This window comes from Hyperolius riggenbachi, chromosome 3, assembly GCF_040937935.1.
Source record: "Hyperolius riggenbachi isolate aHypRig1 chromosome 3, aHypRig1.pri, whole genome shotgun sequence".
Classification (NCBI taxonomy): domain Eukaryota; kingdom Metazoa; phylum Chordata; class Amphibia; order Anura; family Hyperoliidae; genus Hyperolius; species Hyperolius riggenbachi.
Window position 1 is genome coordinate 314,197,070 of NC_090648.1, and position 25,407 is coordinate 314,222,476.

The 25,407-nt window shown below is 42.3% G+C and overlaps 1 protein-coding gene across 4 annotated transcripts in view; it reads left to right on the plus strand.

Moving 5' to 3' along the window:
* MDM1 (Mdm1 nuclear protein) overlaps positions 1–14,128 on the plus strand; it is a 95,150-nt gene extending 81,022 nt beyond the window's left edge. For all 4 annotated transcript variants that reach the window (XM_068276717.1, XM_068276715.1, XM_068276716.1 and 1 more), the window contains 3 exons: positions 254–482; positions 10,858–10,917; positions 13,948–14,128. In XM_068276717.1, the coding sequence (XP_068132818.1) occupies positions 254–482; positions 10,858–10,917; positions 13,948–14,057 (399 nt within the window). In that variant the 3' untranslated portion in view covers positions 14,058–14,128. The remainder of the gene's footprint in view (positions 1–253; positions 483–10,857; positions 10,918–13,947) is intronic.
* The last annotated feature ends 11,279 nt before the right edge of the window (positions 14,129–25,407 follow it).

Below are 25,407 nucleotides of genomic sequence, written 5' to 3' on the forward strand. Positions count from 1 at the left end.
CTGCCAATACTATGCACCAAAACTAACAGAGAATTTCACACTACTTATGAAAGCGTAAGGAACTAATTAATACACTTAATTGTAGAAACTGCCATTATATAGTTCATATGAAACAGAGGCGTTTAAAAGTATGTAGTAATATATTACATACTTTAAAACATTTAATATTGTTGCTTATGATGTTTTTGGGTGAAACCACAATGTACAAGCCTTTTGCATACATAAATGATATTTATATGTTTCTTTGTGTCAGGATGATCACTCTGCACCATCTCCCCCTGTTGCTGGTCTAAAGACTACAGATCCCTTGCCACTTAGAGAGGATCCTTGGCCAAACCAGATTGATAGTAAGCTCTCCCCTGCAAGCATATCCTATCCTGCTTGTAGACCTACAGAGAAATATTATGTGCCAGCATTCCATCAGTGGGCTCCATCATGCAAAATACGGGGATCACTGCGCGATCCAGAATTCCAACATAACGGTAAGATGAACATTTCATTGCGGGTTTCCAAAAGAGAAAGAATATTGAACACAAGTCAGATGCCATTAACTCAATTGGGTACATAAAACTTAATTAGAAAACAAGTACTCTTACATTATTGTGCAAAAGCAATGCAATTTGCAAATCAGTTCAAGTATAACTCAATATAACGGTGTTGCTATTATGCAGCCATATTTGTTGCCAGAAAGGCTGCATGACTTCTGATCAGCATTAGTTCATTTGTCAATATATGACACTGCCTAAAGCATGAAACGTAGGCCTATATGCAATTTACTTTTTCTCCTGGGTTTTCTCCTTGTTGAAATTTTCACACCTTCAGCCATATCCTATTACAGAACTTGCCAGGGCTTCCAGGCGGAAAAAAAACTCACTTGGGCGATACTGACGACCACCGAGTTCTTTATGCCCTATCCTATTATTTATTTCATGCTGCTGGGATGCGATGCTTCATGTCAGATATGAGCCTTAGCTTAGACTTGCAAAGAGCAGGTCTAAGGCAGCGAACACACGTCGTCACCGCAGCATCTCTCCGATTGCCAAAGCCCCCACAGCTGCACGGTCACCCCTGAGTAATTTACATGCAGACGCTAAACACCCCCACCTCTCGCCGCAATTTTCCCGATGCTGAAATTACAGTGCATCTGTCACTGTAATTGCTGTTATGGAACCCTGGCAAAGCAACTTTAAAGTTCTCGCCAGGGCTGCCCATTGGTCCACTGTCTAGACCATTTTCATTGGCTCAGACAGTGGACCAATGGGGAGCCCCAGTGGGAGCTTCAAAGATGCTTTGCCAGGGCTCCAATAACAGTAATTACAGTGAGAGTACACTGTAATTACAGCGTTGTTGTGGCGCAGCTGTGAGGAACTTCGATTTTCAGTGGCCCGGCAGGGCGCTCCGGGGGTTTCCTTATCAAAGGAGACCCCCAGATGCAGCGGTGGAAGATGGCGGTGGATGTTAGGAGGGTGCGCACACATCTCTGGGGAGCAAGGCCGTGGTGCTGAAGGACAGCTCCACAGTGTAAAACCTCACTTCCCATCGCCCAGTAAAGAGCAGTGTTGCTCAGGCCTTCGCCTGAGTAATGCTCCCTAACAATCAGCCATTGTGTGAAGGAAACCGGCAATGGGATTTGCCGGTAATCCTCGCGCAATGGCAAGGTGATAAGTAGCTTGCATCTTATTTTAAACCACTAGCAAGCGAGAACATACTCAAAATAAGTTTTATTGTACTTTTAGATTCAATAAAGACATTTATTCTACCAAAAAAAAAAAAATCTATCTAGTGCTTTCTCAATCAATATTTAATCTAAAATAGAAAAATCTTTAATAAATCTAATATTTTTAATACAAAACTCTAAAAGTCATTAGAAAATGCATAATACGGGGGCGGAGCTGGCCATGAAGGCGTGAGGACGCACATTGATAGAGCTCTCCCGCTACCCAACCTCGGGACCCTCCTAAAGCCCCTTGTTCCCCGTTAATCTTCCTCCAGACTATGTCAGGGAGACTCAAGAAAGGTACCAGGAAAAATTCGCCGTGTCAAAACACCCCGAAGGGCCAGCAGCAAGTCACAAAGTACCTGAGTCGCAACGAGGCCACGCAGACACCAGCTAAGATGGCGGAGGCGAAACAGGGCACGGCACAGAATACTAAAGAGATGGACGCAATCGAGGCTACGAACAAATCCCTTAACGAAATTAGGGACTTCCTACATCACCTACCGACAAAGGATGATCTGGCGGAACGCATAACAGCGGCTTCCAGGGCGGAATTGCAGGAGGTGAGAGATGAAGTGGAGCAACATGGCGGCCGCTTACGTGCACTAGAGATGGATGCTGAAACGATGAGGGCAGACATTAAAAGGCTAAAGGAAGCTCACGATACACAATCCAACGTTAATACAATGCTCCGATCCGGGCTGGAAGACCTGCAAAACCGCAGCAGAAGATGCAATATAAGGGTGAGAGGCCTGCCTGAAGATATAGAGGTACAACAGCTAGATGAAACGCTGAATGCCATCTTTAATAATATCCTTAAGAAACCAGCAGAACATATCATCAAGCTGGACAGGGCACACAGAGCGCTGAGGCCGAAACCACAGGCTGACGAACCTCCGCGCGACGTTATTTGCAGGCTCCACCACTACGCAGTGAAAGATTCAATAATGCAGGCAGCAAGGAATATGGAGGAGTTTGAGCACGAAGGCCACAAGATACAGCTGTTCCAGGATTTGGCGCCTAGCACCCTCGCACAAAGAAGAGCTCTGCAGCCGCTGTTGAAGACACTCAAGGAACACGGCCTGGCGTATAAATGGGGTTTCCCCTTCCACGTAATCATCATCAAAGAGGGGATCCCGCACATCCTACGAACACCGAAAGAATTGCCTGATCTTTTAAAGACTCTTCATCTTCCACACGTAGAGGTCCCGGAATGGCAGCCTGACAAAATAATCACGGGCCTACCGCTGAGAGTCCGCCGCCTACGGAAACAAAATGGAGGAAGTCCGGAGTAGCTGGCCTCACTATTCAGATAAGTACAATACATCTCATTTGATTCACCCGGTCGCCCCTAGCCTCTCCTCAGCCCAGCTTCGCCCAATTATGCTATGTGACCGTCCCAACAGAGTCTGTTCCAACAGACGATGCACAAATGCATTTCAAAGAGAAGGAACTTTAGCACTGAGGCTAGACCCATACTTTACACCATAATCGGGGCAATGCCCTACCCAATATCCCAAGAATATGAGTGTCTAATAAAATACGCATTCAAATAAATAGTCTTGCTCATAGAGGAGCGTAAAACCGTATATAAAACTGTATAACTATATATAACCAGGTCACCAGTACTATAAAGCCACGATATAGTAGAAGATAGCGTACAACAACAGATGCATGCGCCCAAACGAGAGCCACCACAGCAGATCATAGGATGCAAATCTATGGATAACACGCTATGACCCAGTTGGCTTAGAAGACGGCGCACTTCTGAAAGTGCTTTATATCTTTAATATATTCATGGTTAACACTAATACCTGTGCACGACCTGAACAGATTGACATTATGAAGACAGCGCACTTCTGAGAGTGCAATATACAAATAGAAGATACGTGAGACCGCTAAACTCTTGCTAATATATGCTTGAATGCTGTAAAGATATGTATGAGATAACTTTAACTGTCAAGACCTTTAGCAGATTGCCTTAGTGTACATTAAGGAACGCATGCATGTCTGGGAGAAGACCTAAGGGATGTTGGGGGGGGGGGGGGGGGAATGATCAAGGGTGAATCTCGGAGAAAATAGGGCCCAGACCCCTTTAATAAAAGGTGAACCTAGATATGGCCTAAGGGAGTTATATTATGATACTTAATAGAACATGGCATCCCGCCCCGGCTCGCTTTATTTCTTTTTTACCCATCCTAATAATACATAGGAGCCCCACTGGCGGGAGATGACGGGGAGGGAGGGACATGTCAGAGGGGGAGGGATGAGAGAGGCTCTATAGAGACCCCGTAATCAACAGCATACATTACGGAGGGAGAATAAGGTTCTTTATCACGGGGATAACTAAAAGATGATTCTACAGTCCAAACTTTGGGGGGACCCGTGGGAGGGGGGAGGGGGAGCTCAGTTCCTCACGCAAGATAATGGTTACTCGGTGCCCACATAGGGACACCTACTCGGTACTAACCCCGCTGTGGGTAATAGCTACAATAGTTATGTTCTTCACGTTGAAGACACTCAAACTGTTTACGTTAAAACATTTGTTGACCAGTGTTCTTAGATTCCAGGGTGTGATCCGTGTCATCAGATGCGACTACTCACCTCACTCATGGTAGCATTAAAGTGTATCTCGATCAACTCTCAGGGACTAAACATTCCAGAAAAAAGAAGAATAGTGCTCAGGGACATGTGGAAACAGGGGGCTCATGTCGTGTTTGTCCAGGAGACACATTTCAAAAAAGATCAACACCCAAAACTGGGGGATAGAAACTACCCACTAGCCTATTTAAGTGTCTCTCCTGGGTCTAAGACGAAGGGCACAGCGGTACTACTGAGCAGAGCTATTCCCTTTACGCTGCTAGACATACATACAGACGACGCAGGCCGCTTTGTCCTGGTTAAAGGCCTTATTAAAGGATTGAAATACACGCTGGGCTCGATCTACGCGCCCAACGTGGACCAGATAGCTTTTATGGGGAAATTTTTAGAAATCATGGACACCTTTGCAGAAGGAAATGTCATTCTGGGAGGGGATCTTAACTTACCTTTAAATCCAGCATTGGACACTTCAGCGGGGCGATCAGCAGTATCTTATGCTAAACTAAACAAACTTAGGAGGATGTTGAGTGAGCGCCAGCTTATTGATATATGGAGACTTACCCATCCAGATACTAAAGATTACTCATTTTTCTCGCATGTACACAATGTCTATAGCAGAATAGATTACATTTTGGTTTCTCATAACCTCCTCTCAGAGCACATGGAAGCAAACATTGGGATAATCTCCTATACTGATCACGCTCCTGTGAGTGTCACACTTAATTGCAAAGACAAGAGGGAGACACCTTTTACATGGAGGTTAAATGTCTCTCTTTTACAGGACGAGGAGATAGCACCAGCAATAGAAAAACAGATTGAAGAATTCTTTAATTTGAATGACACTGAAGACGTGACGCCACCAGTTTTATGGGAAGCGCATAAATGTGCTCTGAGAGGAACACTGATACAAATTGGCTCTAAAAGGAAAAGGGAAAAAGAAAAGGTAATACGGGACCTGATGCAGGAAATACACAGATTGGAGTGTAATCACAAAACATCCCTGACCAATGAGGATAAATGGGACCTAATAGCAGCCAGAGATAGGCTTAAAAAAATGCTACAGGACAGTGCCAAATATGCAGCTCGCAGATGTCAAAATGCTTTCTATACATATGGAAATAAATCGGGCAAGCTCTTGGCTAAAGCGCTAAAACAACAACAGCAAAGGACATTTGTCTCGCAGATACAAAACACTAAGGGACTTAAACACAATAGAAGTGAATCCATAGTGGATTGCTTTAGGCAATTTTACACTAAATTATATAATCTCCAACAGAACTCAGAGCAGAAAGAGAGCAGTAACTTTAAAACAGCCATCCAGTCATATCTGATAGATGCCAGATTACCTCAATTAGACCAGGACGCCATAGAGGAAATGGAGGAACCTTTCTCCGAACAGGAAATTAAAGAAGTTATTAAAAACATAAAATCAGGAAAGGCTCCAGGGCCGGATGGGTATCCCATAGAATATTATAAGAAATATAAAAACATCTTAGCCCCATATCTGTGTAGAGTATATAATTCCCTAGCAGAAGGTAACCCGGATGTTAGCCTCCCAACACAAACACAAGAATCCCACATCACAGTTATTGCGAAACCAAATAAAGATCCATCCATGTGTGGAAGCTATAGACCGATTTCCCTCCTTAATCTGGATTTAAAAATCTTTTCTAAGCTACTGGCCAATAGGATAGCAGTACACCTAGGGGAGTTAATTCATTGGGATCAGGTGGGTTTCATTCCACATAGGGAGGCGAGAGACAACACCATTAGGGTGATAGACGTTACCCAGTTCGCCCGGTCAAGAGATATCCCATGTATGCTGCTTTCTACAGATGCTGAAAAAGCATTCGACCGGGTGGACTGGGTATGGATCAAAGAGGTCTTGACGCAGACCCAAATGGGCGAGAAAATGCTGGCCTGCATCGAAGCGCTCTACACTTCGCCGACAGCTCGCATTAAGGTGAATGGGGTCCTCTCGGAGCCCCTCCACATTAAAAATGGGACAAGACAGGGGTGCCCACTATCCCCCATCATATTTGCCCTAGCCCTGGAGCCTTTCCTATGTCATGTGAGGAAAAATCAAAACATTAAAGGAGTGACCATAGGACCAACTGACCATAAAATTGCAGCGTACGCGGATGACCTCATGTTTTTCCTGACTGGCCCGTTAATCACTTTACCAAATTTGATAGGGGAATTCGAAAGATTTGGCCGACTATCTAATTTCAAGATAAATTTTGACAAATGTGAGGCCTACAATGTGGGTCTCCCTGAAGAAATAAAACAAAACCTGGAATTAAACTTCCCCTTTAAGTGGAACGACAAATCAATTAAGTACCTCGGCACAAGTCTCTCGAGCTCTCTGACAAACATATTTGATTATAATTTCCCCCCCATTTTGAAGACTCTCTCGGCAGATCTGGCCAGATGGGACCGCCCACAATTCTCCTGGCTAGGTCGTATTGCCATAGTAAAAATGAACATTATGCCCAGACTGTTGTACTTCTTTCAAACATTGCCAATATCGTTACCTAACACATTTCTTAAACAGGCGCAAACCATCTTTAACAGGTACATCTGGAAAGGGAAACCACCAAGGCTAAAGAGACAAATTCTATACCAGCCTAAACAGAAAGGTGGCCTTGCAGTCCCTAACGTAACCTACTATTATTACGCTTCAGTGTTAACAAGGGCAGTGGACTGGACCAGACATAATAAGTGCAAACAATGGACAGATATAGAGAAACAACTGACACCATACGATATCACAGCCTTGTTATGGATAGGAGGCGTAGATAGAACGACGTGGAGATTACCTCCATTAGTACTGACTACATTATCAATTGTAGACAGACTTAGGCAAAACCCAGATATCTCTCCTGGAATCTCGCCCCTCTTCCCAATAGCGAATAACCCGGACATCCCCTTAGATTTACGTAGGAGACAAGGAACAGATCTAAGTAGCACAAAGGACCTGACCATAAAGGCAATAGGAGACCAACAGGGGTGGTATTCACTACAACACATGCAACACAAATTCCCACTCCTCCAATTGAATTGGTGGTCACTCTTTCAGATAAGATTCTATCTCCGAAGCAGAAAAATAGAACCAACACAATGGAGACAATATACAGAGTTCGAATCCCTATGCGTAGGGACAGAACCTATGAAAAAAACTCTATCAATACTATATCTTCTGCTGTTGAATCAGAATCCCCCACAATTGATATTCGTTGATAAGTGGGAAAAGGAGCTTAACCGCTCCCTCACTCCGGGACAGATATCTAAAATGTGTATTTTCGCCCACAAGACATCTCTATCGGCGAGGATCCAGGAGATCAACTATAAAATTTTAACAGATTGGTACTGGACACCTGTCAAACTCCAACGGGTCTTTCCCGGTAGAGATCCTAACTGCTGGCGATGTAAAGAAAATCCAGGCACTCTACTACACTTGTTGTGGCACTGCCCCGGAGTCAGGGACTTGTGGGAATGCGTCAAAACACTGATACAACACCTGGTGGAGGGGGAAGTCCCTTTCTCCCCGGAAGTCTATTTACTACATATAAATGAATGGCCCATGAGGAAATATAAAAAATCTATCATTAGACATGTGTTGAATGCAGCAAAATGTCTATTGACACGCCATTGGAGAAGGGAAGCAGCTCCGACCTTCGGGGAACTAATTAGGGAACTGGATCATATACATACAATGGAAGAACTGGCACACATAGCGTTGAACAGACCTGAAAAGCTACGTAAAACATGGGCCTATTGGTCGGCCTTCCGATTCTCAGAAGAATTTGATTTAATGATGCACAGCAGGGGCGCTCAACTCCTGTAGAGTTGATACCTTTCTTTACTATACTTAAACTACAGAAGAACCTTGAGGAGAGATGCCGGATCACACCCAATGAAAGGGAGTGGACTACTCCCACAAAAACACTGGTATAGTTATTAGTTAAACTTGTCTAATGGCTATAATTTCTGTTCTTTGACCTTCTCTTTCTGTATAAATAAGGTATATATAGTGCAGGATATGTCTACTAATTATATAGATACAAGTAAAAACGGTTCTTAGCCGTATTTGCAATGGCCTGCCATGCAATAGTAATAGCTGTTACGGGGCTAGTCCCCCACTGTTATATATAGTATATTGGTGATGTTTATATGTTTACAGCTTTGTATAGAGAGAGATGCTCGATATTTGAAAATGTATCTTTTTGTGTATTTGGAAAAAGCAGAATATAAAATAAAGAATATTAAAAAAAAAAAAAAAAAAGAAAATGCATAATACTCTCATAAATACTAATTTAGCGCAAAGAACAACTGACTCCAGAGAGAGAGACAAAAGGGGCTGAAATCCCCCATGTCTAAATAGTTGGATCCTCCTTGGCCTGTAGGTAATGAAATTTATGTTGTAAACGGTCCATAGGAATTTTTTGAAAAAAACCTTGTAATTAGGACAAAAAAATCTCGCTAACTGTATGTCCAAGGAAACTGCACCTAAAACCTGCACAAAATAAACAAGAGATCCACCGATTTTTAGAGTTTTGTATTAATAATATTAGATTTAATAAAGATTTTTCTATTTTCTCACATGCACCCAAGAGTCAATCCTCTTTTTGTATCAATTCATTATTTATTGTTGACATGGTGCATGTGAAATATTAATTTGTTATTGTTGCGTTCACACGCACAATTCTTGAACGTGTGCCATTATGAGCTTAAGTCCCAAAATCCAGCCATAGTACCCTGTGACACCCAAGTGCAGCCATTAATATAGCCAGTAAATGCAGAATTAATAATATTTGATTTATTAAAGATTTTTCTATTTTCTCACATGCACCCAAGAATCAATCCTCTTTTTGTATCAATGCACAATTGATTTTAAGGATTACCCCTTCTTAAAAAATACTTGTAAATGCAATCAGATGCAACTAATAATCTACTTCACTGGATGCTAAGCTAATTGGTGTCCACCTATAATCAACTGCAATCATTTTGATAAGTACAGCATTCAAACCGATATTTCTGGAGCTTTATGTTGCTTGGTAGTGAGGCTAAAAGCTGTCAGGTGATGGATGCAAAAACATTCAAAGGCTTGATGTATCCCTAAGAACGCACTATTGAACATTTGTGGAATGACTTGAAGAGTGGTTCCACAAAGTACTGACTCAAATTATACCGATTCTATTCTCTTTATTAATTATATATTTGTATTATTTCTTCTAAATTGTTGCTATCATAACTTTTACTTGGCTTACACAAAGTGCATTCAGCAAATACAGCTGGATAAATTATTTTCATTGCTGGATACAAAATGCAAAATGTGAATATTGCATTTAAATTGAGTTGATTATTTTCTATACCCACTGTAACTGATCCAGTAAACCTGGGAAGGATTCTTTTTCTTAAATATGTCTGCTGTCTGGTGGGTTTGCAACCTTTGCACATTTGACTCTGGAAAAGGTGATTTGTTTTTCACTTGCGACATATTTAACCATCTCCCAGATCGATATTAGAATTTGCTTTTGGTGTTGGTTTTGGGTTTAAAGTTTTATTCTTGCTTTTGCATGGGTTTCAATGTGTTTGCTCATGCAAGATAGAATTTTAACAAATGTGGCCAAAGTTTACCAAAAACGAATGCGTGGAAAACGGGAGCAAAACTTATGTAAAAATGGAACAGATGTCCACATCAAGGATTCTTATTGACCATTCTGCACAACTGTTCCACTTCTACATCAGATTTACTTAAAGGGAAGGTTCAGGGAGGGGAGTGAAAAAATAAAAATCTATTTCCACTTACCTGGGGCTTCCTCCAGCCCGTGGCAGGCAGGAGGTGCCCTCGCCGCCGCTCCGCAGGCTCCCGGTGGCCGACCCGACCTGGCCAGGCCGGCTGCCAGGTCGGGCTCTTCTGCGCTCCAAGGCCCGGCACTTCTGCGTCCCACGCAGCCGCGCTGACGTCATCGGACGTCCGCCGGGCTCTACTGCGCAGGCGCAGAACTACTGCGCCTGCGCAGTACAGCCCGGCGGACGTCCGATGACGTCAGCGGGCTGCGTGGGACGCAGAAGTGCCGGGCCTTGGAGCGCAGAAGAGCCCGACCTGGCAGCCGGCCTGGCCAGGTCGGGTCGGCCACCGGAGACCACCGGGAGCCTGCGGAGCGGCGGCGAGGGCACCTCCTGCCTGCCACGGGCTGGAGGAAGCCCCAGGTAAGTGGAAATTGATTTTTATTTTTTCACTCCCCTCCTTGAACCTTCCCTTTAAAATTCTCTGTGCACTACCTTTAAAAGATCTGCCCCCTAATGTTTAGTTTGCATGCAAGACAAGTAAACATGATGGAAAAAGTTCTTGTAACGAATTTTGCTGGCTGCTTGTACATGTCTTAAAAAATGTGTAAAGGTCACAAAAAAGTCTAGATTTTCCTTCAAAACATTTTTAGCACTTTTATCATGAAACAGAGCAATGATATAATTGCTTAGAGTGCAGTAAAATACAGTGATCATTACATTATATTTTTCATTTATTTGCACAGGGAACTTTAACAGTATCAACTACTACAATTCACCCTATGATTGTGAGGACAGCATTGAAGGTATTTAACCTGGAATCTTTTTTTATAAATTCATATTCAAACAATATCATTAAAGAGAAAATGTTAAATTTTCTGCTTAAAAAATATTAAAGTAAACCCAAGGTGGGGGTTATTAGTGAAAAAAAAAACAATGCTGCCCAATCCAGGGGGCTGGGCGGATCAAGTAGCGACAGAGCTGCCCAATGGCAGCTGGGGAAGGCCTGCAATAACTCTCCTCCCTTCCCCTCGAGATTGGCAACAATTGCTTGTAGCCAATTTTAGGGGGTGATAGTGTGACGGTGGAGGGGACACAGAGGCATGTCCTGCAGCAGGGCGCATGCCTCAGTGTCCCATCTGCACCCCGCACCGCCTCGGGTACACTTTAAAGAGAACCCGAGGTGGCATTGTATTACGTTAGTGGGGCACAGAGGCTGGTTGGTCACACTAACACCAGCCTCTGTTGCCCCATCGTGTGTCTCAAAGACCCCCCTGCTCGCCGCTATACCCCCGCAGTGCTGGCGACACGCAGTGTGTCGCCAGCACTGCGGGGGTATAGCGGCAGTGTCGCCAGCACAATGTTTACCCTAGCGCTGTCTGTCAGCGCCGCTCCGCCGCCTCCTCCGCATCGCCGCTACCCGCCCTCGTCCCTTCCCTCCCGCTGATTGGAGGGAAGGGACGAGGGCGGGTAGCGGCGATGCCGAGGAGGCGGGGGAGCGGCGCTGACAGACAGCGCTAGAGTAAACATTGTGCTGGTGACGCGCTGCGTGTCGCCAGCACTGCGGGGAGTATAGCGGCAAGCAGGGGGGTCTTTGAGACACACGATGGGGCAACAGAGGCTGGTGTTAGTGTGCCCAACCAGCCTCTGTGCCCCACTAACGTAATACAATGCCACCTCGGGTTCTCTTTAAACTTGTTTACGAGAAATACTGTATTGAATGGTATTGTCAAGGGTGACATGCTTCACGTTCCCTTCTTCAGTTGCAGTGTAACAGTTATAGAAAATATAAATGTACTTTTTAAGAGTTGGCAATGCTTTTCACATGTATTGTACATGCACAATAGTAGTGACAATTCATGAACTAGGTCATTCGTTTCAATAAAAAAATTGAGTTTATTACAAATTACATACATTTGCAAAAACAAATAACCAGTTAAATAGAACCTGAGGTGAGAGGAATATGGAGGCTGCTATATTTATGTCCTTTAAACAATGCCAGCTTTCTGCCAGCCCTATAAGTGTCCGAGTCAAAACCCTGGAAGAAGTATATGGCTTATCCAGTAAAATATGAGTCAGCTGAGTCAGAGTAACTGATTTGCTGCATGCTTGTTCAGGGTCTATGGCTACAATTATTAGAGACACAGGATTAGCAGGACTGCCAGGCAACTGTTATTGTGTAAAAGGAAATAAATATGGCAGCCTCCATATCCCTCTCACCTGGGGTTCCCTTTAAGAGCAAGCACAAAAGGTACCACAAGCCTCAGATAATAACCACTGTATGTCGGGGAGTCACAGAATGAGGTAGAAGGTCCATCAAGCCTCCAAATAGCAATCAGTCCATGCACAAGCAATCCAATTTGGACTCAACCCAATTGCAATGATACTTTTCAGGATTTTATTTCCATTATTCAAAGAGGTGATACAGCACAAAGGTACTCACTTTTGTGCTGTATCACCACTTTGAATAATGAAAATAAAACCCTGAAAAGTTTCATTGCAATTGGGTCAAGTCCAGATTGGATTGCTTGTATAGCAGCAGAATAATTGCACAGGCAGCACACAAGATCATAAGTTGTGGATGCTAGGTGCAGCTCTGCAGACTATCAAAAACTGCGGGCAGCAGTTTTCACTCATGGGCACATGGCTTCAGGGGGAGGTGGGCACAGGCAGAGACTGGGTGACTTCAGAGTACATCAGGTACCCACACTTGATAAAGGGACACATTTTGTTTTAAAGAGACAATGACATACAAAGAGGTCCTCTTTAAAGTGACCCTGCAGTGGATCTCCGAACAATATATGTTCACAGCCATTTTTATTTAAAGAGAAATGTTTACTAAAATCAAAGTTGCTGGTTTTTGCCATGTAAAAATCGTGTTATTCTACTCCAACCAGCTAAAAACTGTAGTTCATTTTTGACAGTTGCATACTCAAATATGAAACTCGGCCCAGTGTCCCAGCAAACTCCCTCTTCAAGAACTTCTTTCTGATGATTAATGCTGTCTGCTTGTGCATGTGGGAAAAGAGAAAACGGCTACTCTGTGTCTTCAGCGCTGTCCCAGGAAGCAAGTTACCCAGGTTGCTTCATATCCACCTTCTTCTGTGCACCACTAAACAGTCACGGTAGCCCCCAGCATGGAAAAGGAGGACTCTGTCTTACATAAGTAGTGTAAGACAGGGAGGAGGGTGAAAGCAAGAGAAAAGGATGACATTAACAGGATTATTCCAAGCAACTATAGATTGTTTACATGCTAATCCCAGTCCACCAGAACTGGATCATGAAGCCATGAAAGAAGACATTCTGGTCTGATGACCCATGTTTTTTTAGGTCCCCTGAATGTTAATTTGACACATACCACCAACCTTAAAATTGCTGCAGACCAAGTAACCGCTTTGTGGCATGGTATTCCATGATGGCAGAGGGTTTAAAGAATCTGCTGCTAACATCGTTTTGGTGGCACAAGGGGCAATGTTAGGCAGGTGAATGTTTGGCTGATCACTGTATGATAGGTAGAATAACTTAACCTGTTAAAGTACATTACATATAAAAATGTCATAGTTTGTTTTGGTTTTAAACATCCCCTTTGTACACTTACATGTTGGTTATGGAAAAGAGGATGCAACCGTTTTTTTCTAAACATAATGCCATTTGAAGATCTTTACAGTTAGGAAAAAACTCTTCTGCTGTCATCTGTGCTGCCAGCTGATCTAATGTGACTGACAGACCGTATTTTAAAAGAAACACAAACCACAGACAACCTTCTATACCTGATAATATCTTAAGAATTTATTCCATTGCCCAAAGCCTGTAAATATATCTGTGTTTGTTTTCAGATGACCGGCTTTCCCAGATATCTGCTAGGTCAGCAGCCTCAAGCTCTCTAGCTTCCCAAGTTCTGGAACGTGCACAGAAAAGAAAAGAGAACTTCTGGGGCAACAAGTGATCAACTGGTCATTCCATTTTTACTGCTAATATATATATATATATATTTTATAAATTCTTATGTATACATTATTGGGCAAAAGTTTTTTAGTGACAAAATGGTTCAGTTTTTTATTTTACATTTCTATGTTTCATAAGTTTCAAAGGTTTTTATTGGCAAATACATCAAATTTATGCAAAGAGTCAGCATTTACAGTGCACTGTAGCTTGCTGGACATTGGCTTCTGTGTCAAATCCTCCATGATGGTGATCCATTCCTGCCTTGTTAGTGCTTGGAGTACATCACAATTTGGGGGCTTCTTTTTGGCCACCTGTTTTTTTTTTTTTTTTTTTTGAGAACTGACAATGGGTTCTCAGTGGAATTAACACCGTGGTTATTTCCTGGCTACAGATCCAGAATTTCAATGTTTTGATTTTTGAGCCATATTGTAATAATTTTTTCCTTTTGACATGGCTCTTCATTAGAGTTGGGCCGAACCTCCGATTTTCGGTTCGCGAACCCTGTTCGCGAACCTCCGCGAAAGGTTCGGTTCGCGAAAAAGTTCGCGAACCGCAATAGACTTCAATGGGGAGGCGAACTTTCAAAGTTTTAAAAAATTCTATACACTGCAAAAATGATAGAAAACATGTTTCAAAAGCTCTAATGCCTGGAGTCACACCTAATTGAGTGAAATACACTTCACTGCTCGAGGACCCACCCTCCCTCCCTCCCTCCCTCCTCCAAGCAAGGTCCTTTATACCATTTGCCTACCTACACTAATTAGTTATGGAACAGCTGCTACACACTCTGCTAGGGAGTTTTTACTCTCCCTCCTCCCTCCTCCCTCCTCCCTCCTCCCTCCTCCCTCCTCCCTCCTCCCTCCTCCCTCCTCCCTCCTCCCTCCTCCCTCCTCCCTCCTCCCTCCTCCCTCCTCCCTCCTCCCTCCTCCCTCCTCCCTCCTCCCTCCTCCCTTCAACCCTTCAACCCTTCAACCCTTCAACCCTTCAACCTATTCCCTCCTCCCTCCGGGAGGAGGGTGTCTTCTGGCAGGGAATTATACTTTTTTAAAAGCCAGTATATATCATACCATAGCTGGGAATCGAACCCAGATCACACTGCATGGTGGACACGTCAGTGCATCACCCTAAGCACTGTACCACTACAGTAGTAAGTGAAGCTACCGTAAAATGTACCATTAATGCTCAATGCAATAGAACCATTAGGTTGCTTAAAGGAGAACTGTAGTGAGAGGTATATGGAGGCTGCCATATTGATTTCCTTTTAAGCTATACCAGTTGCCTGGCAGCCCTGCTGATCTATTTGGCTGCAGTAATAATAATAATTATAATCCAAACATTTATATAGCGCTTTTCTCCTGTCAGACTCAAAGCGCTCAAGAGCTGCAGCCACAGGGACGCACTCAAGAGGCCACCCTGCAGTGTTAGGGAGTCTTGCTTTGAACTCCTTACTGAATAGGTACTTGACCTAGCCAGGATTCGAACCCTGGTCTCCCATGTCAAAGGCAGAACCCTTAACCAGTACACTATCCAGCCACTGTCGTGTGAATCCCACCAGAAACAAGCATGCAGCTAATCTTGTCAGATCTTACAAAAATGTCAAACACCAGATCTGCTGCATGCTTGTTCAGGGTCTAGGGCTAAAAGTATTGGAGGCAGAGGATCTGCAGGATAGCCAGGTAACTGGTATTGCTTAAAAGGAAATCAATATGGTAGCCTCCATATACCTTTCACTACAGTTCTCCTTTAAAGGGAACCTTAACTGAGAGTGATATGGCTGTTTCCTGTAAACAATACCAGTTGCCTGGCAGTCCAGCTGATCTTTGTGACTGCAATAGTGGCTGAATCACACCCTGAAACAAGCATGCAGCTAATCCAGTCTGACTTCAGTCAGAGCACCTGATCTGCATGCTTGTTCAGGGGCTGTGGCTAAAAGTATTAGAGACACAGGATCAGCAGGCAATTCAGGCAACTGGTATTATTTTAAAAGGAAAAATCCATATCCTTCTCCGTTTAGGTTCCCTTTAAGGATTTGTAGCATAAAAGCCAACTCACATTGGCTGGGATTCGAACCTGGGTCTCTCTGTATGGTGGACAAGCACACTATCCACTATACCAACTGAAGCTGGCCTGAAAATGCTGGCCTGAAAATGCTGGCCTGAAAATGCTGGCCTGAAAATGCTGGCCTGAAAATGCTGGCCTGAAAATGCTGGCCTGAAAATGCTGGCCTGAAATTGCTGGCCTGAAAACAAGCTGCATGCTTGTTTCAGGGTGTGATGCAGCTTGTTTTCAGGCCAGCAATTTCAGGCCAGCAATTTCAGGCCAGCTTCAGTTGGTATAGTGGATAGTGTGCTTGTCCACCATACAGTGAGACCCAGGTTCGAATCCCAGCCAATGTGAGTTGGCTTTTATGCTACAAATCCTTAAAGGGAACCTAAACGGAGAAGGATATGGATTTTTCCTTTTAAAATAATACCAGTTGCCTGAATCGCCTGCTGATCCTGTGTCTCTAATACTTTTAGCCACAGCCCCTGAACAAGCATGCAGATCAGGTGCTCTGACTGAAGTCAGACTGGATTAGCTGCATGCTTGTTTCAGGGTGTGATTCAGCCACTATTGCAGTCACAAAGATCAGCTGGACTGCCAGGCAACTGGTATTGTTTACAGGAAACAGCCATATCACTCTCAGTTAAGGTTCCCTTTAAAGGAGAACTGTAGTGAAAGGTATATGGAGGCTACCATATTGATTTCCTTTTAAGCAATACCAGTTACCTGGCTATCCTGCAGATCCTCTGCCTCCAATACTTTTAGCCCTAGACCCTGAACAAGCATGCAGCAGATCTGGTGTTTGACATTTTTGTAAGATCTGACAAGATTAGCTGCATGCTTGTTTCTGGTGGGATTCACACGACAGTGGCTGGATAGTGTACTGGTTAAGGGTTCTGCCTTTGACATGGGAGACCAGGGTTCGAATCCTGGCTAGGTCAAGTACCTATTCAGTAAGGAGTTCAAAGCAAGACTCCCTAACACTGCAGGGTGGCCTCTTGAGTGCGTCCCTGTGGCTGCAGCTCTTGAGCGCTTTGAGTCTGACAGGAGAAAAGCGCTATACAAATGTTTGGATTATAATTATTATTATTACTGCAGCCAAATAGATCAGCAGGGCTGCCAGGCAACTGGTATAGCTTAAAAGGAAATCAATATGGCAGCCTCCATATACCTCTCACTACAGTTCTCCTTTAAGCAACCTAATGGTTCTATTGCATTGAGCATTAATGGTACATTTTACGGTAGCTTCACTTACTACTGTAGTGGTACAGTGCTTAGGGTGATGCACTGATGTGTCCACCACGCAGTGTGATCTGGGTTCAATTCCCAGCTATGGTATCATTGGTATGATATATACTGGCTTTTAAAAAAGTATAATTCCCTGCCAGAAGACACCCTCCTCCCGGAGGGAGGAGGGAATAGGTTGAAGGGTTGAAGGGTTGGAGGGAGGAGGGAGGAGGGAGGAGGGAGGTGGGAGGTGGGAGGAGGGAGGAGGGAGGTGGGAGGAGGGAGGTGGGAGGTGGGAGGAGGGAGGTGGGAGGTGGGAGGAGGGAGGAGGGAGGTGGGAGGAGGGAGGAGGGAGGTGGGAGGAGGGAGGTGGGAGGAGGGAGGTGGGAGGAGGGAGGTGGGAGGTGGGAGGAGGGAGGAGGGAGGTGGGGAGGAGGGAGGAGGGAGGCCAATTAAAATCTCACTAGCAGAGAGTGTAGCAGCTGTCCCATAACTAATTAGTGTAGGCAGACAACTGAGTCAAATGGTATAAAGGACCTAGCTTGAAGGGAGGGTGGGCGGGTCCTCAAGCAGTGTGTTTGACCATAACATGTCTGCTGACAGTGAAATGGAGGGTAAAAATTTTGTTTTTTGATGCGAACTGGGCGAAGCGAACTTCCGCAAACGTTCGCCTGCGGGAGGCGAACGCGAACCACCGAAGTTCGCCAGGAACCGTTCGCCGGCGAACCGTTCGGCCCAACTCTACTCTTCATCATGCTAGAAAATAATCATCATCACAAAATTACACCTGGATTGTTTAATACCTTACTCTATTCATGGCATTGTTCTTGGGTAGAATTGTGAGTGAGGTCACACCCATGCATGCGAAGCAATCCCACACATATAATGTCTCAGAATGCTTCACTGTTGGCATGGCACAGGACTTATGGTAGTGTTCTAATTTTCTGCTCCAGACTATTGATACTCCAGGTGTCCTAAATGGTTGGAATGGGGATTCATCATAGTAAATAACTTGGTATCAGTCTTCTGCTGTCCAATCTATGTACTTCTTGCAGAATTTTAGCCTGTCTTTAAAGGGGCACTATTGCAAATTAAGCATTTTTCAGTTACTGTCATAGATGATTTTTGCAAGATAAGCAAGGTTTAACATAATTAAATTGGCTGGTCAAAACTAATCTGTACGCTTATATGACTGAGGGGAGAATCTCCTTACCAGCTGAATTACCAATTTCCAGCTAACGTACTGACGTCATTACAACTGAAGGAGGCTCATCTGGCTGTGATGTCACTCCGTGTGAGACTGAGACAGCAATCCCCTACCTCCCTTGCTTCTGTCTGTAGCTCTGTGAGTAATGCTGATCTCTGTTCAAACACACAAAGATCAAGGAGCAGAGCCATCTAGTCAGAGCAATATTAGGCATGGAGAGCTGTGCCTGCAAAATTGCAGGGGACCCCAGAGATCAGCATTAATCACAGTGATACAGCCAGCAGCAGGGGAGGTAGGAGATTGCTATCTCAGTCTCACACACAGAGAGGGGAGGGAGTGACATAACAGCCAGATGAGCCTGCCTCAGTTGTAAACACCACAGTAAGTTAGCTGGACGTCGGTAACTCAGCTGGTGATGAGATTCTCACCTCAGTCATATCAGTGTACAGATTAGTTTTGACCAGCCAATTTAACTATGTTAAACCTTGTAAAAATCATTTATGACCGTAACTGAAAAACGCTTCATTCGCAATACTGCTCCTTTAATGTTTTTTCTTGGAAATAAGTGGCTTGTTTGCTACTCTTCTATACACAAGTTCATTGTCCATAAATAATTGCTTCGCTGTACATGCAGGTGCACTCACATTCACCCATTGCCAATATTGGGCAAACTCTGCACTGGTGGTAACACACTTCTGTAGCTGACTCCTCAGAACGAGACAGTCCTGGCATTTGCTGGACCCTCTTGGCTATCCTGCAGTCTTCTTTGCCATAACTGAATCTCTCACATTCTTGATGATCCGGCAGATGGTTCTTCAGGTGCAATATTCTTAGCATCAATTTTCTTACATGTGAGACCATTTTGCTGCAGAATGATAATCACTGTGCGTGTTTCTTTGGAGGTAACCATTACTAACAGAAGAAGAAAGTGATTTGAAGCACATTTGCCCTTTTATGGCAATTAGTCTTCCTTAATAATTCAATCACAATGATGGCATAATTACAGCTTTACCATTTCACCCCTTTACCTGTGCTGATAATATACTGAAATGATTTAGCTGATCATTTTGTGGCAGGGCCAAAATACAGTAAAAACAGGTTTTTTTTAAAAAAATGGCAATAAAGCTCTTTGCAATGAACTATTAGGCATCTGATCGCTCAGCACAGTAAACTGAAGACAATGTGAATTGCCAACACAAAAACTGAAGCCGTGAATATTCCCATACACAACATTTGTGTCACTACCAAAACTTTTGACCATGACTTTACAGTTGTGCAATGTATGGTTTTGGTTTTCTAATGAAATTTGTATTTTTATTGTGAAATTTGAACAGAGTTGCACATTTTTGTATTATTGGAAACATTCCATTTATGACCACTTTTTGTGTTTGTGATCTCAGTCATGCGGACTTATCATTATTAAAACTAATCTAAGGATAAGTCAGATTTTTGAATAATGATTTTTTTTATGTGACCATATTAAAACACATAGACAAATAACTAAAAGATACATTTATGATAGCAAAAAACTGTATTGCAAATGTGAAACAATACAAATGATCCCTACTGCACATCACAATAATGTTACAAATAAGGGTGTATCAACAATCCCCTTGCAAAATCTTATTAATGAGGAAAGTTCATTTAAATGTTTGGGAAGTTCCTTGCACAAACAACAGAATACATTGTAAATAAAACAGGATATACAACCTGTTGTTTCAAAGGATGACATTTATACTGGCAATGTGGTCCAGAACATCAGTCTGTTACTTATTCCAATCTAGTTGCCTGATATGACCAAAGTTAACTTCTAGTTATAGTACTGCTATTAATTTATTTGATTGGCAGAACAAGGTCACAAGATGTATACAAACTATGGACTGCCAATCACAGTAATATAATGGCTGGCCTTAAATGGAGGTCATAGCTGGTAACTGCATGAGCTCAAGGAAGAGGAAATGAACTGTCACAAGTGCAGGGTAAAGTGGAGGAAACTCAAAGCACAAAAGATGTCACAGTTGCAGACCCCTCCTGCTGCCAAATAGTTAGGATTAGACAGTGCGCACACACACACACACACACACACACACACACACACACACACACACACACACACACACACACACACACACTTCCAGGTCACCGTACCTGGATGACTCAGTGCTCTAACCTGAACTCAGAATAACGAGGCTGTACACTGATGGATTGAATGCAAAAGCTTGTGTTGACGGAGCACACTACGTCAGGTACTCCTGATGAAGGTCATTAGACTGTAACATGTAGTGTGCTCTGTCAATACAAGCTTTTGCATTCAAGATATCAGTGGGCAGTCTCGTTATTCTGAGTTTAAACTGGAGCAAATGTAGAGCCGATGCATAGAACAAGAATTTTGATTGGTCACTTCTTTACTTTTGCTCCATCGTTCCTTGCACTGCTTTTAATTAATCTGTTCCTTAGGCCACAGCCTTGTTAAAGCAAACCTGATGGCTGCCTGTTGTCCTCCACATCCTGCTTTCATAACACAGTATGTAACTGCAAAAATAATTATGCAAATAGTGCAATTTGGTTAATATCACTTTCAGAAACAAAAATGTATGACACCTTGTTAAGAACAAAAGCTAAAACAAGCTAATAATTGCGCCATAATGTTATGAATGTAGTTTGTTTCAAAAGTTGGTATGATTAAATCAAGTAAGGTGAGATGTACACTTGAACGTGCTATTAAACTTCTCTATTAGACTATAATACAGTTCACCTTTTAAACATTAAATATTCAATGCTGATCACTTTGCAGTGACTAATTCTCATTAGAACTGGTAGATATAAAACCGTATACAATTGCCTCAAATCAACTGTTCTTAGGTACCAGTATGCCAGCCTACTGATAGGGGGGTGGTTTGTATTGCTGGCTAGTGGATACCAGTTCCATCTCTATCTCTTTCTCCTTTACACTTTATCACTTCAAAAACATTTCTCTGTAAACTTTTGTTCAGCTTTTTATGTAATGCGGTAGATAAAGGGCACCTAACCATTTACCTGCTCCCCCCCCCTCCCCCCCCACCACCACCACACACACGCACACAAAAATGGGAAGGATGCAAGTGCAACATGTGCAGACATAAATCGCTTCTTGACCTCCTTTTATCATCGTTAGCGCTTCATAAATGCAGATTGGGGGATTCCCAGTGTTTTCAAGACTCACTGATTGTATTGTTTTCGCTAATGACTTGGAAATTCCCCATTCCATATCATTTTGAAACTGTAGTAGTGTTTGCAAGATGCCAGGTTGCCAAAGGTGACCTGAAAGCACTAGGGTCTGTGCTTCAAGATCCCAATCTTTCATTTATAGTGGCAAAATAGTAAACCTTTTTTTCCCCTTTACAAGTCCACACATAAAGCTAAATAAACTACTTCAAGTAAATATTTGTAAAGTGATAACCGCTATGGGAGATGGAGAAAGCACTCAGTGTTGATTTCTGCTTCTAGCTTATTCCAGACATACACTAGTAGTCTAGTAGTAGATCAGGTAAGTGATAGATATCTATCTAATACAGTATTTTACCTGATTTACCACTTTGCACCAATAAAGGGTTATAGTTCACGTCTCTGGATCCTAATGGTAGTGTGAAACTGACTAATCAGTTCAGTAATCAGTTCTAATCTCAGTGTGCGATTCCCACCTTTTACAGCTCTGTCCCTACTGAAGTCATAAGGTCTAAAAAGCATTTTCACTCAAATAACCGATCAAACTCTTTCTCAGTATCTGCATCATTCAGTGGTAAGAATACAGCCTGTATTTATAGAAGATAGAAAACTCTTTAAGTGCAGATCTTGTATAGTTTAATAGCCCTTATATTACACACAATAGGTAGAGATGAAAACATACATGCCAGCGCTCTTTTTCACATATAGTTCACTGAACCAGTTTCACTGTGCTTCATCAGGGTTGTTGCACCTCATGAAGCAAGAGTGAGTGAAACTGATCATGGAGAGGAGGAAGCTACTGTATATGTGAATAAGATCACTGGTTACTTTTTAAGAGTCCATTGATTCATGTGGTTCAAGGATGTAAGTTATCTTTAACTACTGTGATCAATTAAAGAACCTTAACACTATATATATCATCATATATACCACTAGATATACCATGTATATACCATACTTCATTTGTATGCACTGAGGGGCATTTTTGGTTTAGCTGCAGCAGGAATTTTTTTTATGTTTGGACATTTATCTGTGTCCTGAATGATACAATGATTTTGTCATTATAAAATAATGATTTGTGAGCTGATTTTATATTTGTTTGACACTCTGAACGTTAGTTTGTGGAGCATATTTCTCTTTTTGTGTGCAATACTTCAGTTATTCCCAATGTGTAATGTTTATTGCTTTTTGTGTTTAAATGTGAAAAGTCTTCAGAATTTTGCATTTAATTTATTTGTGGACAGCATTATACTTTTTCACGAAGGGCTTTTCAAACCTTTAAAGGAAAGAATGTAAGGTGATTTTTTTTTAATAAACTAAATGTATTTCTAAAATCAATTTTTTTTTATTTGTTTATAACTAAGAAAATATGAAATATTACAAGTTGAAGCGTTTTTAAAATTCCAAAATATCATATGTTTGTAGAAAAGGTATTCCTTATTAAGAATAATACATAAAACAAATGTATTCCAAAAAGTTTTATTTTCCTTTAAGGTCAGTCCTATGTAACATTAATATTCAAATAGGCTGTTGAGTTTAATAACAGGCTGACTTCTCAGGTACTTCTGCAGTGAAATTTCTTTGGCTGAATTATAAGTAGTGACTGACTTTAAACATCTATATAGTCCAGATACTTTGATCATGCTCCTTGCAGTTTCTCTATATTATATAAAATACCCAAAATAATAAATATGCTTCTGAGAAGGAACAAACATGATTTACAGGAAAGTATCACCTTGTGTATAGAAAGCAGGTGGATAATTGGCTTTATGGCATCCACTCCCTTATCTCCCATGGTGCTGTAAAGAATACAAAAAAACAAATTAAAATATTCAGCAATAAAAGCAGAATATATAGGAATTCCTATAGGAAACATTTTCCATGCATGGAATGATAATAGCAATGATCAGCAATACAGGCACATGTTTATTCGATAAATAAGCACCACAGATGAGAAACACTAGTGGGGGGACCTTGCCTTCGTGAGCCTACAATCTTGAGGGGAGTGGAATTGCAAAACTAGGCAGGATGACAAAGGGGCAAAGAGCGAAGGCAGTAAATCTTGAAATTGGTTGTAGATGTGAATGTCTCTGAAGGTGACTTTGATATATTGCTAGTGAGAAGCTTTTTAAGGGTGCATTTGAAAGCTTGGAGCATGATAGACAAAGCATGGAACTCAGGAAAAGATGCAAGAAGGAAAAAAGGTGACCAGATGGGAAAAGTGAAGGTTGCGGAGTGGACAACTTAGAGAGAGATTTGTAAGAGAGAGTTAGGGATTTGAATTTACAGTATGTAAGTGGACAAAAAAGAGAGTTGGCTCTTGGGTGCATGTGGAAATATATCAATCTTTAATATAACATTATTATTCATACAAAATCTCAATGAATAAATAACCTTAATCCTAAAAATCCCCCTGGCATTTGCCTACTCTGTGGGGCTGCAGTCTCCCCGCTATCAAAAAAAGATTCAGTCCAAAAAAACACTTGAAATGCCTCTGGGTATGCTGCTATATTTTTATGCAAGTCCAATGCAACACTCAAGCAGAGTAAATCCCGCAATAGAAATCTCTGTCATTGAAATAAGGTAACCAGGTCACTTGCAAAGTTTACACAGTTCACCCCCAATCGCAGGGCAATCCGACTCTGTACTGTGTGGTCATACTATGTCTCTCTTGAATTTACAGTATGTCCTCTGGGTAATTGGCAGCTAAGGAGAAACTGGCTCAGAGAGGCAACATCTGATCTAGCTGCAGAGGTCAGTAGGGATTGGAGAGGTACCAATCAGTAGTGATGAAGAGTAGGCACATGTAGCAGTGATAAAATAATGTATTTTATTTGACAAACCTTTATTCAGTCCCTGACCACGGTCTTAGAAGAACAAAACATCTCCCTAGCCTGTGGCAGTTACACTTTTACCCTTTATTTACTGGATGTCTTACCTGCAGATCTCTTCCTTTACCTAGAAAACAGGAGCCACAGATTTTCAGTTGGACCACAGAACTGTGGTCACTGGTGACAGTAAAAAAATAAAAATGTGGCTGTGGTGATTTTTTATTTTTGTGTGTTTTTCAAAGTATTCATCTCCCAAGGCAGCTTTGTAAATCAACTTGATGGTGTTGTTTAGTGTGTTTAGAAGTTTAAAAAGGTATTTTATAGTACATTAGTTTAAATCTATCATATATATGTTTGCATTGAAGTGCTGATGTCACTTATGTAAATATGTCTTTTTATGACTGCTTGTATTTTTCACAATGACAAGAATGGCAATATAATTTTCAATTAAAGCTAAGAAAACAATAATTTGAGTTTTTGTTTGTTTATGTACAATACCAGCCGTCAGTTATACATTATCTGGGTAACCGCTTCAGTGGAGCCTCCTTGTATTAAAACACAGGAAACTACGGAATATGGTCTCTATTGTCTTCTTGAACTCCCTAGACTCTTCCTCTGTGGTCGTATAATTTTCCCCCGTTGTGTCACTCTACCACATGTAGATGGATGTTGCTGGATGGTTCAGGCATGGTGAGTGTAATCTCACGTGTCTGTACACAAGGGGTTATGCACAGAAAACTGTACAAAACCAGATAGAATGTTAGCAGTTGGTCCTCTGACCTGCTTATTCAATAGCTATGGAAAGAGTAGATGAGGTTAGACAGCAATAACACAAATGT